The following is a 21,100-nucleotide window of genomic DNA, read 5'->3' as shown; positions in this document are numbered from 1 at the left end:
ATAGATCATATGAAATTCAACCACATGCATCTCTGTTGCAAATAGATCAATAACCTTTTCACACCCTTAAAAAAACCTCCTGAAAAAATTTTATATTAGATAAAAGAACACTCAGATATTAAAATTATAGCCAGAAATACATATTTTAAAAATCATGCAAATGAGGCCATCAAAATCACACAATGTTATAAAAGTTAACAGTGTATAGTGAATTTGAATTTAAAATCAGAATCCCATCCCTCATTAGCATTTGTCAGAACAATAGATTTGCTGACATCAACCTGATGCTGGCATACCAAATTAGTTCACGCTGGTTAATCTGATGCCAACTTTTGGTTAAAATCCTGACATGTAACTGAAATTAATTGATTTCCTCAGATAGTACTGACAGTGGATAGCCACTGGCTGCCTGAGTTGTATTAAATTAGAATGTACTATGCTATTACCTCACAGATCATTTCTCCCCCGAACTAGCCATCTTCCTCTAGCTAGCCTGGGACATTGAACAGCCATGAAAGCAAGGCTTATAGAAGCCTGGGAACGTCACTTCTTAAGTGGCCAAGTATCAAACCATGACCAATAAGAGCTATCCTCTAGGGATTTAGGCACTGCTAAGATTCCTGGCTTCCACGAGGCACATATACCAGATAAATCCCATCCCCCTCCTGGTTCTTACTGCACTGCTCCCAGAAAAGGGGAAACACCATTAGCAACTCTTCTGGCATATAAAATAAGCAACGATCATTTTTAGTGAACTAAGAGGTAATGTACTATCTGCTGGAGAGATAGGAAGATGGACACAATATTCCATTTGCAAGTACAAAGAGACCTTCCTATTCCAAGAGAACCTATAGTTGCTTGGACAATTAAAACTCAGAGACTTGATCTGCAACCACTTTATGAGTTGCCAGCTCAGGATTTTTGTGGTGCTTCATCATAGAGAAAATATCCTTATCACATGTTCTCTTCAATCATTCGGCCCATCAAGGTGATGTGGCAATACCATCCTGAAAGTTCTACAGTTTTAATAGCTCTCAGGAAAAATTAAAAGTGTCAGCAGCTACCAGGAATCTGCCAGGACTGTTCTGAAACCAGATGACAGGTAATTTCCTCAGAAGGGCTTAGCTCTTTTAGAAGTGACACCACTTTTTTAGTGTATACATCAAGCTCTTTATTAACTGGGCTATTTTCAACTTTCTCCCCATTAAGCTTCTGTAAATATAAAAAATTAAAATTAAAATTAAAAAGTAAAAAATTCCTAACCGCTCTTCCCCCATCTCACAATGGTTCTAAGACATTTTCAAAGGACTAAAAAGTATGCAAGAACAAAAAAAGGGAAAAAATACAGAAGGCCTGGATAATCCATAAATTGGATAATCAAACTAGATAATTCAGCATAATTGTGGGTTTGGTTAGATTTGGGCTAAAAATAAAGTAACAATAAAAATAGCTAACATATGTGTAGGATTATGTAGTTTGCAAAGTTCTCATGTACTGTCTCATTGGATCTTCGTAACAACCTGTGTGCTGGTTTGACAGATTAGGAAATTGACGCTCAATGGGACTACCTAATTTGCCCAAGACATACCTATAATCAGTGGTGGAGCCAGAATTAGAATCCTGGTATTCTAATATCATATGGCACGTACTACGTTATTAGGAGAAGCACCATTTTTCATTTCTTGGTAAAGAGCATGCATTTCTAAATCTTTAAGTCAACCACAAGCTATCTGTGGATGTGGCTGAGCAATTTTCCAATTTCACTTACTGGTGTCATTTACACTTAGCGGGTTGGCAATGAAAAGCACTATCTCTATCCTTAGTCTGGCACTGTCCTGATTATATTTGAGACCAGATGGCTTCAACACTTGGGAGATAGATACATCTTCATCATTAATCTCCTCCTTCTGTCTTAGCAAGTTTCACCCTAGATTGTACCCTGTCTACCCACAGATGTTCTCTCTTTCTTTCTCCATCCTTTGGCTCAAATCCAGAAATAAGAAGACTCTGCACTTATGAGGTAAGCTCCCACTTCAAGGAGTTTTGCCCTCTGAGAAATTCTGGAGATTTCTGAATAAGGAAGCATATCAACCCAATACAAGCTACCCACTGCCCAGACAGTTGTTTGCCAGATGAAGGTGAGAGAGCGAATGTTAACACCTTGTCTGGATCTGCAGCACTTTATTGAGTCACAAGATCTGTTAGAGAAAGTCGAAAGAAGCAGGAACCAAAGCTATGCCTCCCAAGTAGAAAACAAAACACGTTTATTACAATAAATGCTCCTAGCTAAAAGGAGCAAGTGAAACTTTCCTGGGCTCTATTTTGATTCAAAATATTACATTTACAAAAGAAGAAAATAATTGAAAAGAAAAAGGCATAGAGGCAGCATGGTAGAGTGGAACTTACAGATACAGGTCAAATCCTGATTTTGCTATTTTTAGGTGGGGCTCTTAGTCTTAGTTCTTTTCTCCTCTATGAAATGAGATCACAATGTCCCCTCTAGTGTGGCAATTTTGTAAGGGTCAAATAATTTAACGTATATGAAAGTACCTAGCATCTTCTTGGGACCCTGAAGTCATTTCATATTATTGGCTGAATTCTGTTCCTCGCCAAAATTCAAATGTTGATGTCTGAATGCCACAGAACCTCACAATGTAATTGTACTTGGAAATCGGTCCTTTATAAAGATTGTGAAGTTAAATTGAGGTCATTTGGGTGAGCCTTAATCCAATAAGACTGAGGTCCTCACAGGAAGAGGAAACTTGGATAGAGACATGAACGGAAGGAAGATAACGTAAGGACACAGGAGGAAGACAGTTGTCCCTAAGCCAAGGAAAAAGCCTGAAACAAATCCTCCAGAGCCTCAGAAGAACCAGCCCTACTGATGCCTTAATCTCGACTTCTACACTCCAGAAATGTGAGAAAATAAATTCTGTTGGGTAAGCCACACAGTGTGCGGTACTTTGCTATGGCAGCCCTAACAATCTAATACAGCCCACGAATGCTGCTTTCCTTACAGCCACACAATTCTATTTTCAAAATGGTTTAAAATGGCCAGTTTTCAACTGCTTTGCAATTGGATACAAAGTAGATCATCTTGTTCTAAATTTAAAGGACAATGTGATGTTTAGATGTTCATACGCAAGAAATAAAAAAGAAAGCTCGAGAGTCAAATCTACCTTGACTCAGGTATGCATTCATCCCTCCCCCAGCACTGGTTGCTAAGCCTCAGCTCATTGTCTGTGTGTAAATGAGATTTGGCTTACTCTTGTTTAGCACTAACAAGCACCTGTCAACATGACCACTTAGGGAGACAGTAGCCACGGTGTGGAACTTTCTCCCCATCTTTTAAAACACAAGAGGAATACATAAGGCACGGAGTTTAAATAAAATGGAAAACAGGAAAAGTTCTCTTTGTAAGAGAACTTTACATTTTACAGTAAGCCTGCAAAGTAAAGCTTTCTACTATAAGGAAAACCAAAACCAAAAACCAAACCAAATCAAACAAACAACAATAAAATAAACAAAAAACCCTCCATAATGTAAAGTCTACCATGAGCTACCTGAGAACCAAAATTATCCTAACCATGTTTGCAAATTCAATGCCTGGAAACCGGACCTAATATATATTTGGTGTCCAATAACTTGTTTCTTATGAAAAATATAAAGAAAACTTTTTATTAATAAGTTCAAATGAGAATCAAAATTATACCCTAAAGGCAGGAATGTGGATACAAAATAGAGTTGAACTTTATTAAGACAAATTAAAACAAGTTTAACTGGAAACTAAAAAAAAGTGCATTGAAAATTTCAGTCATAAATAGGACACAAATTAGAATAGATATATATCAAGTAGAGTATCAAACTAAATTGCTGAGAGAAACCACCACCAATCTAAACAAAGTACCAGAGAAACAGTGAATCCAAGTGCACGTGAGTTCTGTTGGGAAGTATGGGGAAGAAGGAAACAACATATTTTCTGGAAGACCATTCATAATTCCATATGCCAATACTGTGTCAGAAAAGGAACATGTAGAAACAAACCTACACAAACCAAAGTCAAAGTTGTCACTGAAGCCAATGACACACATTGACACATATTGTTTGGACAAAGACTAGACTATGGTGAGTGGTAGAGGTCTGGGCCGGACACAATGACAGCTGGTTTGTCCAACTTTACACTTGGGCTATGAAGCACGGGAGGCAAACTCTGCTTCTAGAAGAAAAAGATAACACTTTAGGGACAAATTCTGATTCCCTTGCCTCAGTTTTGTAAAAGTGTCTTCTCATAGGAAAGGTGGGTGGGAACCAACCTGGTTATAGTTACTCAACTCAAGAAAGTTAAGCATGCAACAGACATTCCCTGCAGAGTCAAAGGCAACTCGGCTTTCGATGGCTTGAACTTGAAAGTTTTCTTCTTTCTCCTCTAACCTGCTGTTTCCTTTTTATTGTAGGTTCTAAATGCTAAAAGAAAATATCGAGGTATGAGCAAAAGAAAACCTCAGGCTTTGAATTAAAGTTGATGGACCGATCATACATCCCCCACTTCTTCCTTCTCAATTCACATCAAAATCCTGGTTGAAGATGTACAAAAGGGAAGAATCCATAGCTGCACTGAGAACAAAAGAGGAACCATGGCCGAGCAGAGGTTGTGAGAGATGTTAGGAAGACGTAAAGCAGACAGATAAGCAATAATTAATAAAGGAGCGTTAGAGGGAGCTACAGCCTGAACTCAAAGGAGTGGAGGGGGTCACGAAGAACATTCCTCCAGGAGCAGAAGGGCAGTGAAAATGAGGGGAGAGGAAGGATAGGTTGGCAGCACGCACCCTCCCCTCTGCCTGGGAAACAAGCTTCTGATGGTGGTGCTGATGCGACAGAGGGAAGCCCCCACACCTTAAAGGGGGCTCATCATTGGCTATTTACAAAGCTCCTCCAGGAAAAAGACCCAATAGCAGCAGAAGAAATCCAGACCAGCTCCCCACACGAATCAACTGACCTGTGCAGTCATACCTATGGACGGTCAAGGATCACAGACATTTGAAGAAAACACAAACAGAACCAAAAAGACAAAAATCCAAGATTTTAAAAACTAAATAATTGACTCAGAAAAAAACAGAGCTAACCCAAGAAACAGAACAGAATTAAAAAGAAATCTTCATTCATACCCATAGACAGATAAAGAAGATAATGATCCATTCAAAGAAAAATGTAAAAAAGAATAAACAACCATAGAAGAAAGAGCAATCAGAGAACAAGAACGTTTTTTGGGAAATAAAAATATAATTACCAAGACAAAAGCATATTAGAAAGACAGAAAAGGTAAACAAAACATTTCCAAAAACACAGAGCAAAAATTTTTTAAAATTTTTAAAAAGGTAAAAATAGTTAAAAGACATGGAGGATCATGATGAAGGAGTTCCTGGAAAAGGAAACAGAGAAAACGAATATGGAAGAAATAAAAGAACAATTTTCAGGTTCAAAGGTCAGTTTTCAGATTGAAACAGGCCTCTGAATATAAAGGTGATTTTTAAAAAAGACATACTGCTAAACATAGTCTTAATAAAATTTCTAGACATCTACAGTGAAGAAAAAATTTAAAAATTTTCTAGATGGTGAAAAAAGCTACTGACAAAAGGACAAGAATTTTATTGGCATTTGCCTGTTCATCAGTAACACTGGATGCCAGAAGAGAATGAAATTGTGCCTTCATAATTCAGAAGGAAATAATTCTGTGCCTAGAATTCTATGCACATTCAAATCACTGAACAAGTTTGAGGACAAAACATCAAAAAATATACCTTCTATGTACTTTTCTTTAAAAAATTATGAGAATCTCCAAGATAATTCAAGAAAAGGGGAGATATTGGAACCAAGAAACAGTATATCCAACCTGTAATATCCTAGGATGACATCTCTATAGCAGGCTTAGAAAGCAACTAATGGAAATGAAACAGGGAGTTAGAAGAAAGTTCTCCTCCCCAAAAGAAACTCAGCAAGAAGGGCTGATTCTATTCAATATAAAACAGGATGAAGAAGATAGAATCTCTTCATAATATAATAAAGAAGGCATATGTTTCTGTTTTCAACCCAGTTTTAAAAGAACTCATTGGAAAAATTTCAGGAAAAACAAGAAATTTTACAAGACAGTAATGGTCTACGTATGCAGTACACTAAAATAAGGTGTGCCCTTGAGCCTTATGGGAGTGAAGAAAACCCACTTGACCCTGAAACTTGGAAATTGCTTCTCCAAGAGTTAATCTGAATAACACTAACTTGCACTCCAAATTAGTGATACGAATTTTTTTGAAGTTCTCTTCTCACTAATTGTTTCTTCAGAGAAGAGTATGTCCACATCTTGCACTGTAACAGTTTTAAATTTTAGACTTAACTTGTAGCCAAAGCATGGAAGTCCTAAATATAGCTACAGAGCCAAGTGCAAGTGCCATGACCTGTCCCTGTAAAGGTAATTATATAGTTAATTGACATCAGGCGGAGAGAGGATAAGGTAGGGCCTCCAAGTTCCTTTTTCAGTCTAGCAGAGAATGAAAAGATACCACTAAAAGTAAAAGCTGAGACATAAATTTAAGCATATTATTTGAAGTGACAGTTATTACTAACAAAATTCAGGAGGTGAGAGGTAAGATTTACATTAACTAAATGACTCATTTTCGTAGTTGGGAGTCAAGTAATACTATCAAAAATTATAAATCACTAGAATTTTGGAAGTAACTACCCAAAACTAAAGATAAATGGGGTTAAAATCACCAGCTCCAAAGAGTAAGATGAGAGAGAGGCGATGCTTACTTTCCATTCAATAGTATCTTTATTATTTTCATTCCTGGCATGTATTATTCTTTTAGTAATGATAAAAATAACAAGATGATGATAATGTCAAATAAAATTTTAAAATGTAAGGCCGAAAAACAAAAACCAATTAAATGTTTAAAACAACAGCAACCAGTTAAATATGAACTTGATATCCATGTTTCCTTAACTCTAGACCAATTTCTCCTTGAACAGAAAAAGTTTAGGCTTTGGGTCAGATGAACTTGGGCTTGGATTCCAGGTTTAAAAATTCCTAATCAAAAAATCCCAACCAAACAAACAAACAAACAAAAAAAAACTTCCTAATCAAGTGATCTTGAGCTAATTTGCCAATCTTTCCCAAGCCTCAATTTCATCATCACAAAACAGTGATAAGCCTGAAGTGCTATTCTGACTATTAAAAAAAAAAGATAATGTATATTAAAATACATTGATGCAATGATATATAGTAAAACTTGAAATGAGATAAAAGATATTAAAATACTATTATGTGCTAGGCACATACTAAACACTCAACAAATAATGTTAGTTGTTATAATCACTATCTTTTCTGGGTGCAGAATTGGCTATTGAGCAATCAAGTCAAATTGGATAGCACTGTAGGTCTAGACTGTTACAACAGAGGCAATCAATAATTGGACATCCTTTGTCCTTCCTGGAGCTGTGATTCTCATACTGTAACACGCATATGAATCACCTGGGTTTCTAACTGTAAGTGCACATTTTGATTCAGTGGATGGGGTTCAAGACTCTGCATGCCTAACAATCTCCCAGGCAATGTTAATGCTGATTCCAGGGACTGCACTGTAAGTGTCAAGGCCCTAAAAGATAGAATGGGGTAGTAAAGGCATTTACAGATGGGAATATTATAAATCTGTAAGGCTGAGTGATTTCTTATTTAAACAAGATGACAATTAATAGATGTATATCGTTCTTTTATGTTCAGATGTTATGTTAGATAATGAGTGCAGACAGGGTAGATGAATCTTTTGCATAAGGTCAGTGCGGTCCACCAGCTCTTGTCACTCGGCACTCCCCAGGGATCTGTCCTTGGGTTTGCTGATGCAGTTACCATGTGAACAGTTTAGCACTGTTGATGTCCAACCCTCCCCCTGCTCCCTTCAGGCTCCTGCTTGACTGCAAGCCTTGGTCTCATTCTAGGGGTCACATGCAAGGGGTGCGGAATCTCTCACGCAAATTTCTTCTGGAGCCCTTCTGCCTCTTTGACAACTGTGCATTAGGGTATTTTCACAAGTACTATTACAAGAAGTCTGACTCAACTAGAACATCTGGGGTAACATTTTAAATATTTCATATTTTAAATCTCTTCAGAAAGGAATTTAGCAATATACAAAAAATTACATATGCTTTTACCCTTTGAACCAGCAATCTCACTTCTAGGAATCTACCGTGAAGATACCCTCTAGCAGTGGGCAAAATAATGGAGCCCAAAAGATGTCTGCATCCTAATCCCCATAATGTGTGAAATATTATCTTACATACTAAAGGGGACTTTACAAATGTGATTAAATAAAGGTACCTTGAAATGGGAAGATTATCCTGGATTAATCAGTGCTTGATATAATCCAAGGGTCCTTAAAGCAGAAGAGAGAGGCAAAAGAGGATGTCAGAATGATATGATGTGAGAAGGGCTCAGCCCAGCATTGCTGGCTTTGAAGATAGAGGAGGAGGCATGAGCCAAGGAATGAGGGAAGCTTCTAGAAACTGGAAAAGGCAAGGAAACAAATTCTCCCCAGAGCCTCCAGAAAGGAACATACCCCTGCTGACACCTTGATGTTAGCCTAGTGAGACCTATTTCAGACTTCTGACATCCAGAACTGTAAGATAATAAATTTGAGCTGTTTGAGGCCACTAAATTTGTGGTGATTTATTATAGCAGCAACAGAAAACTAATATACCTTCCACAAATATGGAATAACATACGCATAAAACCATCACTGTGGTTTTATTAGTAACAGCTAAAGATTGGAAACAACCCAAAGTCCCATCAATAAGGGACTAGTTTAATAAATACAATGACACACTCTGCACCTGTAAAAAAGAATGAGAAAAATCTCTGTGCCTTATGTGGGCTGACCTTTAGGACATATTTTCAAGTGGGGGGAAAAAAAAGCAATGTCTAGAACACTGTATACTATGTTAGCTTTTGTATAAGAAAAGGGGGGATAAGAATATACATATATTCATATTTTGTAAAGAGAAACACTGTAAAGATAGGCCACAAATAAATTAATAAAAATAATTATTTATGGGGTGTGGTAAGAAGGAGCTAGAGAAGGAAGTAAGACTTCTCTGAACTTTTGACTTTTGGACCATATAAATGTTTTACATATTCAAGAAATAAAACTAAATTTAAAAATAATTTGAAATAAAATTAAGATGTCCATACTGAAGTTTAATAATTTTCTGACTATGATCTACATTCCAAAACCTTCCTTCGATTTTTTATTCTGCTCCTAACGGAATCTATCTCAGTGAAAAATAAATACTCAAGATGAAGAAACTGCTTCCCGACAAAACTCTCAAAATTGTAGCTTGATAATGGGTTAGGACTGACCGTTTCTTCTGATTTTACTGTTCTTCAAATCATATTCTGACAGTGTGGTCCTGCTACACGATTTGCAAAGTAAATAATTATGGAGCAACCAATTTCATAGAGTTGGCAACAGCGCCACCTGGTGTGGAAAACCTAATACTATAACTTTAAATTTCAGTACAGTGCTTTCTTTTTTAAGGGCTGCTCTCTTTTATACGGAAATTCTATTACATGGGGGGGAGAGGGGAGGGAACAATCAGAAATAGTTGGTAGTAAGATCTTATTAACTCCTTGTGAAATTAAGCTTACTCTTAACACAAGATATTGATGGATTACATTTTAAAAGTGCGTACGACTTGCACAAAATCCTTTTTCATGCAATCAGAAGCAATTTTGGCAAAATTTATTTTACTATCAATTGTAGACAGGCCAAATCCATTTTCATAGTTTTGATAATGTATATTATAAGAATACAGCCTGTTTCAGTAAAACAAAACAAAACAAAACACAGCAGGGATGATTTATAAGACTCTCTGATTATCTGGGTTCCTAAAAATGACATGATAGAAGCTACTATGGGCCTGAAGTCATTGAATAAAACGCACCATATTTGTTTTTCATCCTTCCTTTACCAGTACTGCAAATGAATGAAGTTATTTCTTTGTACGATTCTTATCAAAAATAAGAATTTCTTTTAAGATGACTATTTAGATACTAGAGTGAACTAGAGAACTGAGGCAATTAGACAGTTTGGGGTAAAAATAACTTTGTTTTAAAATCTTAAATAATCATCATAAAAATACTATTTGGATAACGCTTCCTCAATTGCTCCAACACCCAGGTTGCTGTCACACAAACCAATTCATTTTTTATTTTTATTTATTTTATTTTATTTTTTTTGTCTTTTTTTTTCTTTTTTGTGACCGGCACTCAGCCAGTGAGTGCACCGGCCATTCCTATATGGGATCCGAACCCGTGGCGGGAGCGTCGCTGCGCTCCCAGCGCCGCACTCTCCCGAGTGTGCCACAGGCTCGGCCCCACACAAACCAATTCAATTCAAAAGAAATTTGCTGAGCATCCTCCTTGCGCCCAGCACTGCCCTGTTCAGGCAGTGGGAGTGGTGGCGGAGACTCCTGAGAGGAAAGCTTCTTTAAAGCCAACTAGAGAGGGCTGGCCAGCTGATCTCAGTTGGTTAGAGGTCAGAGTGTGGTGCCAGCTGATCTCAGTTGGTTAGAGGTTAGAGTGTGGTGCCAGCTGATCTCAGTTGGTTAGAGGTTAGAGTGTGGTGCCAGCTGATCTCAGTTGGTTAGAGGTCAGAGTGTGGTGCCAGCTGATCTCAGTTGGTTAGAGGTCAGAGTGTGGTGCCAGCTGATCTCAGTTGGTTAGAGGTCAGAGTGTGGTGCCAGCTGATCTCAGTTGGTTAGAGGTCAGAGTGTGGTGCCAGCTGATCTCAGTTGGTTAGAGGTCAGAGTGTGGTGCCAGCTGATCTCAGTTGGTTAGAGGTCAGAGTGTGGTGCCAGCTGATCTCAGTTGGTTAGAGGTCAGAGTGTGGTGCCAGCTGATCTCAGTTGGTTAGAGGTCAGAGTGTGGTGCCAGCTGATCTCAGTTGGTTAGAGGTTAGAGTGTGGTGCCAGCTAATCTCAGTTGGTTAGAGGTTAGAGTGTGCTGCTGACAAGGCCAGGGTCCGGGGTTAAACGAAATGGAGAACTTGGTATTTAGCCATTAAATTTAAAAGTGGCTGCTTAGTGGTGTTGACAGTGGGGGCATAAGGCTGAAAGAAACAGTTGGAGGTCCCACAGAGAGAGAAGAAGTAACCTGAAGGAAGAAACAGTCGTGAAGACTAGCAGAGGAAGCAGAAAAAACTATCCACGCACAAGGATGAAAGAAAGCAGACAGGATGCTAATCAAGAGGAAGAAAAGCTGTGCCAATGCGTGTGCCTTTTTCTCATAAGCAAAAGCGGAGGTCACAGGTATTTTACCGCCCTCTGTAGCTAGGAAGCAGTCCCCACCCTCCCATCCGTGGTTTCATTAGCCACAGTCGACCGCGGTCTTAAACTACGACGTGGAAAATCCCTGAGACAACTCCTGAGTTTTGAGCCACACGCTCTTCCGAGCAGCGGGACGAAATCCTGCAGCAGCCGCTCGTCCCGTTCCTCCCTTCGCCTCAGAGCCACGCTGCAGACGCCCCTGCCCCTTAGTCACTTAGTTGCCATCTGGGTTGTCAGATCCACTGTCAATGCATCGCAGTGCTTGTGTTCAGGTCACCCTTATTTTACTTCATAATGGCCCCAAAGCGCAAGCGTACCGTGCCTAATTTATAAATTAAACTTTAACACTGGTACGTTTGTATAGGAAGCAACATAGTCTACACAGGCTTTGGTCCCATCCCCAGGTTCAGGCATCCGCTGGGGGACTTAGAACGTGTCCCCGCGGATGAGGGGGGCTGCCGTACTGAGCTGCAGGTGAAGTTACATCGGGAAAGTACCGTCTCTCCTCGCGTCCGATATCACCTTGGCCGCAGACTTGCTCATCACGTGCACGACGTACAGGGGGCAGTTCGCGGCGCTGGCGACGGTGACAGCTCTCAGCGTGGCCTCGGCCTCCACTGCTTCCGGGCGGCACAGCTCGTGGCCCTCGGGGCCTGTTATCCCCAATGCCAACATCTTCTTTGCTCCCTGCAAAGACAGCAGGCACAAACACACGTGCAAGGAGGTCTACTCAGGACAAACACCACTATTGTCTGGTAAATTAAATACACTGCCAGGCTTTTAGATCTGTTAGGTATACGCACACGTGTGTACGTGAATGTATGTGTGTGTGTGTGTTCAGTGTGTGTATTTGATAAAAATAATTTTAATATTCCAATAGTTTATGTTAATTGCTATCTGCATGTTTTACCATCAAATTATTTTGACTGAAAAGGTGAAAAAAGATATGAGGTTCATTTAAATCACTTTCTTTGAAAAGCATTGTCTAGATCGAAGACAATATTGATTCAGAACAAACAAAAGACTACGGATCCTTATTGGTGGGACAGATTGTAATATATTATGTAATTAGTTCTACTTTTTTAGTGAATCATAGTCTTCACTGGCTCCCCAGCCCAACCTGCTAAATGTTATTGGACCAGTTATTTGCCTTCTCCAAAATTTTCTTTCTTCCTTACAGGAAAGGCTGAAGTCAAGACTCAGAATAACACAACTTGCCTGGTGTCATGCAGCCAGGAAGTGGGAGAGTCAAATTTAAACCCGGTCTGTTTGATTTTACAGCTCATGCTTTCTCCTCCTTATTCCCACTGCCTCCTGGCCACTGAGACTTGATCTCACTGACTTAAATGGGAACTGAGCCTAGGGAGAGAGAAAAAACTCAGCTACTATAAAGGCTAAGAGACAGCTCTTTAAATCTTGCAGATGGTGTACCCTTCATGCATTAATAATGGAACTAACATGAGAAATAAATATCATCTAGATTCCTCCAGAGCACATTTTAATACCCAGTTTCTGAAAAGCCTAGGGCTTTAAACGGCTACCTAATGCACTGCTTAAGTCACCAGATTACACTGGTGTTGTCCACAGTTTAGCATTCCGAACCAGCAGCTGAGCTACTAAAACACAAAACATAACAAAAAGTGCTGGGGGACACAAAGAAAAATATTTGTGTTTTTATATTTGCAAATGTTTGAGATCAAATAGCTGGCTTGAAATAGCTGGATTGAAAACGGGAAATTCTCATTCAGGTGCATATGCCACCTGAATAAAACTAAGAACAGAGACTCAGGTAAACCAAATTAAGTACTTCTGAGCCACAGAAAATCTGTTTCTGGATTTCCATTCTTCCAGGGCATTACATGAGTTTACCTGCTTGGGGCTGATCATCTTCACTTTAAGTTATGGCTGTTATCTTTCAAGTTAAGAAGATTTGGAATGCAAATGCTTACCTCTGCAATTAAGTCTCCGTTTTCTGCATGGACCTGAGCAACTGCTCCAATTTCCTTGCACTGAGAGAAGGCGGCATACAGCTCTGCATCCCTCACCATGTACAGATCTTTGTACGCCATAAACATCTTGAAAGAGTTAACGCCTTTATCTTGGGTAAGGATTTTCATCTCTTCTTTAACCTAAAAGTGAAAAACAACAACGAAGACAACATGTCACTCTTTAGTTTAAATGAAAATTTCAACATTCTCCAAAGTGTTGCATTCGGAAGAGAACTAAGTAAAATAGGGACAACAAAATGCAATTAAGGCCTTAGTCTTTCCCCCAGGTTTTACCCTGTTTCATCTAAGTTGCTGCCGCTGTGATACTATTAAATCACTAAAACGTTAATAGCTTCCCCCACAGTACTTCATTTCTGTACTTGGATATAAAAATCTCTGCTTCTATCTCCAGTTTTAAGGAAATTATTCTAGAAAATGAAAACAAAGTCATGTGGCAGCAACAGATACAGTCATGGATTTAGAAGGAATCAATGCTCATGTGAGATAAGGATTTGGACTCAAATCTGAAAGCCACAGGATGAATTCTTGGGGGAGGAAGTAGATGTGGATTGGCCCAGCTTTGCCTGAGAAAGCAAGCCACAGCAGGCACGTGACCGGATGGCAGCTTCTAGAAGGTGAGAGCTGGCCTTTCACAAGACCCTGGATCAGTCGAAGCACAGGGGCCTTCAAGATTGCCAAGAGGAAGGGGCAAGTTAAGATCAAAACTAACTCAGTAATTACCTTTGCAGGTCCAGCTCAAGTCGCAATAAGGATTAAAGATTTCGAAGGAAAAATCAGTAGATTTGACCAAATAAAACCATTTGAATATCTATATATTAAAGCACACACACATACACACAAATAAATATAACAAGCATAGAATTACTACTCTTGGCTGATAAAAGCTCTTTCAACTTGATAAGAAAAACCCCAACACCCAGGTAGAAAATGTTGCCAACATAGAGTGAATATAAATGACTAGAAAACATATGCAAAAGTTGTTAACCTTCCTGCTAATTAAAAAGTGCAAGACAAAACAATGTAATTTTTTTCTACTGAATCAGCAAAGTTTAAAAATGACAATATTACATGATAAGTTACTCACTTCCATCATTATCTGTTCCCTTACTAATTTTCCTTACTTTTCTTTATGGGGCTTTATCACCAGGCATACTACATACTTACCTATTGATCATCAGTCTCCCCATTAGAATTTCAGCCCCGGGAGAGAAGGGGCTTTGTAAGGTTTGTCTACTGCCTTGTCCTAGCACAGTGGCTTGATGCATAGTTGCCACTCAATTACTCTTTGTTGAATAAGTTAATTAATTAAGAAAGAGAAAGAAATGGAAACAGCATAATGCTGAGAGTGGACAAGTGGTGGGATGAGCTCTGAGATGTGTTAAGTAGCAACAGCAGGGGCAGAACATGGTATAGTGTGCCTCATTTTTCTCTCTATACTTTCAGAATTTTTACATTGAGCATATAATTTTTATCATCAGGAAAAAATAAGTGTTCTTAGCATATTCACATAATGGGCTTACAAAGGGGATTATGCTCTGCATTGCTTAGATGAAATACCTCTTACCCCATTCTGAAGGTGACCTCCTTACATCCTGCCATCCACATCTGGATAAGTCTCACCGTGCTACTCTCAGGCACAGTAGCTCAAGCCTTGCTCCCCCAAAAGTGTGATACCTGAACCAGCAGCATCAGCATCACCTGGAAGTTCACTAGAAATGCAGACTCTCAGGCCCCACCTGTCCCTGACCTACTGTCATAGGTTGACTTGTGTGTCCCCATAATTCATATGTTGAAGTCCTAATACCTTATTTGAAAATAGGGTCATTGCAGATATAATTAGTTAAGATGAGGTCACCAGTGTGGCCTCTAATCCTCAAATGATTGGTGTCCTCGTAGAAAGGGGAAATTGGAACACAGACATGCACACAGGGAAAACACCATGTGCAGATGAAGGGAGAGGCTAGAGTGATGCTTCTGCAAGACAAAGAACAGCACAGATAGTCATCAAACTACCAGGAGTTAGGAAGAGGCACGAAACGGATTCTCACTACGAGCCCTCAAAAGAACCAACCCCACCGACAACTTGATCTTGAACTTCTAGCTCTGGAACTGTGAGGCAATACATTTTTGTTGTTTCAGCCATCCCATTTGTGGTACTTTGTTACAGCAGCCCTCAAAAACAAACAAACCTACTAAACAGAATCTATTTTAACAACGTTTACCAGGTGACCATTTCCCTATTAAAGTGTGGGAAGCACTGGTAAGAGCAAACACTATCGCCTTGTCTACCTCATAAAGCAAGAGAGGAGGAAAGGAGGAAGGAAGAGAGGAAAGAGAAAGGAGGGAAGAAGGAGGGAAAGCCCTAAAGGCATGAGAGAGATCAGACGCATCACTTAGAAGAGCATTTTTGGAGAAAAATCAACTTTAACTGTGGACTATAAACCTTCCTATTATTTTTGCCAAACTATCCGTTAAAGATTGATTACTTGTTTTATATTAACTTGGTGTCTAAAGCCCAATTGTTGGGGGGCAGAGGCAGAGGAGGGAGCATTAGTTACTCAAATAATGTCACTCTGGTAAAAAGATTTCTGAATTAAGTCCAGTGTGGAAAACATGTTGATTTAAATCCCAAGTAAAACTTTCTTCCAAAGTACACCCACAAATTTATAAGGGGACAAATCAACATATTTTTAACATCTCTCAAAGCTGTCTCTCCTATCTGAATCACATGATCATTTCTGCCATGGCCTAAGTAGTTAGTGGACATGGAAGGTTGGTTTAAGCCCTATAATGAAATGGTCTGACCAGGTAACATCAGCAGAGCATTGTAGGAAGAGCACCCAGTCAGGGTACAGCTGCGAGAAGACTTTGGAAATGGTCCTGGTCTGTTCCTTCCTCTCTCAAGAAGGGTCAGGAGTAGGAATAAGGCTAACAGTTTTAGGGAATTTTAAATCTACAATCTCCTTGATTTTTCTCCAGCAATTAAACATTTCTAATTGAAGTTCTAATCTGTGGGGAAATACTGTTTAAAAGATTTTGGGGATGCTGAAGTTGAGAAAAAGGGAGATCAATTCACTTAAAATTACATTTAAAGCATTTACGATTCATGAATTAAATAGTAGGAGAAGCTGTTGTAAATGAGCATAAGGGATTTCTCCCTTAGTCTTGATATGATTTCTAAAAATGTTTTTAAACTGATAATACTTCACAGGATTCCAAATTCAAAAGCTATAAAAGAAGGCGCAATGAAAAGTCTTCTGCCCCCTTCTGCCTTCAGTCATCCAGGAAGCAAACAACATCACCCAGCTTTTTGCTGTTGTACAGAGCAAGGACTAGGGGACTAAATGGAACAAACTGGAACCCAGGCGGCTCACCTGGTCACTCCACCACGTCACTGCCACGTGAAGGCTGTAGTCACAGCAGACTTTGGGATCAGCCCAGCTTCGCCAGGTCTCGAAGGCCTCGATGAGGGAACCCCCTTTCTGAGGGATAGCGAAATCCATGATCATGGTGGTGCCTCCTGCCAGAGCAGCCTGGAATCACGAGAGCGTTTCAACAGGTTCGCCATCAACGTTCTAGTTAAGTCGTTTATCACCTTGAACAACGTGCATTTGTAAGCACTTGGGCAAACTTGATGGATCCAGGAAATTGCACAAAGATGCTGTTTAAGAGACCCAGAGGGATGTGAATAGGCTTTCCATAGATTAAAATTTGAAGCATTAAAACTGCTGGAATTGCTATTGCACAAAGAATGACATATCTGATAAGATGAAAATGGCTTGGACACAAAGAAAACAGAGTGAGGACTATAAAGAACAACCAAAATGGAAAAGTGGAAAAGTACAATCATTTTTCTTCTCAAGAAACTTTATTCCTTACTATGTAAAATTCCATTTTATTAGGCTCCATCTTAGTAAATTGTATCTCCACTGCCCTGTGATCCACGCAGAATCCTGGAAGGTTTACATGGGTCATGCCTCACCTCTATTCCCCGCAACCAGCTGGTGGCTCCTTAATCTGTCTTTGATTCACATCTGTCCCCTCTATCCGTTCCCACTGCTCTGGTATGGGTTCAGGTCCTCCTCATCTCTCACCTTGACAATTGTAACAGAGTCTCGATAGGTCTTTATCTCTCCAGTTCTCCTCCCACCACCCCTCATTGCAAAGAGAGGGATATTTCCAAAGCACAAATGTGACCACTTGACTCCTAAGATTAAAACTGAATGCTCTTACCGCCTCTGGAGAAAAGTTGCATCTTTCTAACATGGTCTGTATGTCCTCATTCTGCCTCAACTCTCAATGTATCCATTGGCATATTATATGACATTACACCACAACTAATTTAAAAACTGCTACTAAATCAAAAGCCTTCGACTGTCTAAATTGAATTCATTTAAACTAAAATCACAAGGTGGTTCATCTGTTTTTGATTGCTGTGCTCAAACAATGTAGGTGAAGAAAACAAACACAGGCAGGGAGCTAGACAGCACAGTGGCTTAGGGCCGGGACCCTGCAGGCTCATTGGCACAAGGCTCAGATTTAACACTTCGTAGCTGTGGCATCCTGAGCAGTTTCTTAACCTGTGTGTGCCTTTGATTCCTCCTCTGTAAAGTGAGGACGATAATTGCACCTATACCATAGGCCTCTTTGGAGAGCTGGTGTATATAAAGTCTGGAGGACAGAGCTTGACTCATGGTACATGCTTTCTAAGCCTCAGCTCATGATAAATCATAAGCCTTTGCACCATGATTTCAGAATTAGGAAGTTTTCCACCTTTGCTATATCGTCTCATCTCATCACCAGAAATGTGATCATGTGATAACACAGGAGGGGACAGTGTCACCAGCTTCATTCCCAGGCCCTTCTGACCACAGCCCAGTCACATCCCTGTGCAGTCCCACAGTCTTCCAGATACATCAAATGCTCCCGTATCCTATCTGGGATATTAGCTCTATTCTACCTTCTTTTTTTGCTTGCTTCAATAGATATTTAATTTTTCCCTTATTTGGCCCTACTCCAATTCTTTTAGCTCTCGAAAATTTCATTTTTTGTACAGTATCCTGTACTTTGTCTTCACCTTTAAATAACATTGGCTTATTCTTGGCCCAAAAAATACATATTTGCATTTCTTAAGAAATTCCTATTTGTGTAATGACAATACTAGAAAAAAAATTCCTCTGGGCTCTGTATTTTTATTTGAATACAGATTAATCTTCTTACCTTCTTCCTTCAAGTGTCTTCACAATCTGACAGAGTCATCCCTTGAGGATGAAGGGCATTTTTTAATAAAATGTGGTGTTAATTAAAGCATTAGAAGAAAGTACTTTTCTATTGTCTACTGAACTAGAAAATCAAACTTAAAGAACTATTCTTTCTACCTTTCCCTATTAAAAGTCATGTAGGGTGTGATGAAAATATACACTACTGGTGGAAATATAAAGTGGTACAGCCACTTTGGAAAACAGCTTGGAGCTCGTCAGCTAAACATAGAGTTACCATATGGCCCAGCAATTCCACTTTTAGGTATATAGCCAAGAGAAATGAAAACGTGTCCACACAGAAAGTTGTACACAAATATTCAGAGCAGCATTTTCCATAATAACCAAAAAGTAGAAACAACCCAAATGTCCATCACCTAATGAGTGGATAAACCAAATGTGGTGGATTCATATAATGGAATAGTATCTGGTCATAAAAAGGAATGAGGTTATACATGCTCCGACCTGGATGAAGCTTGAAAACATGATGCTGAATGAAGACAGACAGAGAAGATCACATACTGTATAATCCCATTTACATGAAATGTGCAGAAGAGGCAAATCCATGGGGACAGCAGGTAGAACATGGTTGCTGGGGACCTGGAGGGGATGCGGAGAGTCGAGGGTGAGCTAAAGGGCGCAGTGTTTCTTTTGGGGGTGATAAAAAGGTTTTAAAATTTTTGCAATGGTTGCACAACTCTGTGAATATACTGAAAACCACTACACTGTACACTTTACATGGCTGAATTGTATGTGAATTATATCTTACTAAAACTGTTATCAAATCCCCATACTGGCCAAAAGCCAAATAGTAAATAACTGAAATAAAACTGTTACACAAAAAAAGTCTACCACGCACAGACCACTACACGGAGTGAAGGGAATGGAAAGGTCACACAAACAACCAGACAAAGATTCTGCCCCTCAGGGTGCTTACATTCTAGAGGGGGAAACAGAAATATATAATAAATATAATAAAATAATTAGGTTGTAATAACAGGTAGCAAGTCTACTTCTGTAATAAATGGTAGTACAGAAATTGCTAAAAGGAGATAAAAATTGCTAAGCTCCCTGGAAGAGGAAAAGATGACCAGGAATTCAGAGGAGGAAAGATCAACTCAGACATCAGAGAAAACATGAATTTAAATTAGGATTAGGACATACTCCAATAGTATAACAATACCTAACTCCTGGTGAGCACTTACCCTGTGCAGGAACGATTCTGATGTTTTGCATGTTCTAATCACCTCAACAGCTCTGCAGTGGGTACTACTGTACCACTTTACAGTAGAGGAAACTGAGCACAAGAACCATTAAACGACTCGGCCAAAGTCTCACAGTGAATGAGTGGCAAAGGCAGGCTCCAGAGCCTGCGCTTCCGGGAAGTGTGAACAGCCCGAGGGGAAGCTCTGCTAGAGGAGGAAGACAGGACGATGGTTGTTTGTAGGGGCAAAGGGAGTCAGGTGAGCCGATGTGACTGGGATGAGCAAGAAGATGGCAGGTGAGTGGATGGAGGAAGAGGGCCATCTCGTGTTCAGGAGGAGCATGAGTTAGGTATGGAACACCCAGAGTGACAGGTGCTTGGGCACGTGTCCACTTGGTGGTTATTTGTCGACAGGAGGAAATGCAGATCTGATGCTGAAGAGCAATCAAGACTAGGGGAAAGACGTGGGGGTGACTTGGAGAGATGACAGAGGGGTCCTGAGGTTGGCCCTGAAATGGCCAGAAGAGAGAAGCAGGACATGCAACACGGGCCACAATAAGATGCTCCAGAATATTCCAACACTTAGCATGAAAGCAAAACAGTCCTGAGCCAGGACAGAAAGTTCACAGTGGCTGTTTGTGGGTGGTATGATTACAGATCATTTTAGTTTCCTTCCAATTAAGCTTTATTTTTAATATTTGCTAAATTTTCTATGAAAAATATAACTTTCATAAGGAAAAATATTTTGCATATATATGACACAAAGACATATATACATGCATATGGTATGTAATTAAGTAGACAGGTCTTCTTACTAGACTGAAGAGGTGATGGTCAGAGGACCACCTTCTAAAATCAAAGCAGACTGAGATTCCTGGGGCTACCGTTCCAAAGCTCTTGAATAAGGATTGATCACAAAGGCTCCACATTCCTAATTAACCAGGAGCAGGAGAGAGAGAGGAGAGAAGCAACCGCTTGTCTTTTCTTTGTTTCTTCTCTTTCTGTTTCTCCCTGTTCCTCTTCCCTCTCCTCACCCTCAGACCGGGAATGAATTTAGAGAAACGATAGTGAACAGGAGAGGATAGCCCGGGATGGATTTCTTTCATATTGCTGTATGAAACCTAATTGTTTCCTTCGTTTTTACCACTGATTGACTTCTCTCCACTTTTATTTGTCAGTTAGCCAAGGAAAATGCATTTAGTTTTTCTAATCTTGGCTCATAAATCAATTCTTTCAGCTCCTAGTTATGTTGGCTGTTC

At 39.6% G+C, this 21,100-nt stretch overlaps 1 protein-coding gene across 1 annotated transcript in view; it reads right to left on the bottom strand.

The window, feature by feature from the left end:
* Positions 1–21,100, bottom strand: part of DPYS (dihydropyrimidinase) — a 73,975-nt gene that overhangs the window by 43,427 nt on the left and 9,448 nt on the right. The window contains exons 2-4 of the mRNA XM_063079829.1: positions 16,754–16,912; positions 13,320–13,499; positions 11,868–12,057 (exon numbers count right to left, since the gene is read on the bottom strand). Of these exons, the coding sequence (XP_062935899.1) occupies positions 11,868–12,057; positions 13,320–13,499; positions 16,754–16,912 (529 nt within the window). The remainder of the gene's footprint in view (positions 1–11,867; positions 12,058–13,319; positions 13,500–16,753; positions 16,913–21,100) is intronic.

Source organism: Cynocephalus volans, chromosome 15 (genome assembly GCF_027409185.1).
Source record: "Cynocephalus volans isolate mCynVol1 chromosome 15, mCynVol1.pri, whole genome shotgun sequence".
Classification (NCBI taxonomy): Eukaryota; Metazoa; Chordata; class Mammalia; order Dermoptera; family Cynocephalidae; genus Cynocephalus; species Cynocephalus volans.
The sequence above is the reverse complement of the archived record's forward strand: the minus strand, read 5'-3'. Positions and strand labels throughout refer to the sequence as shown.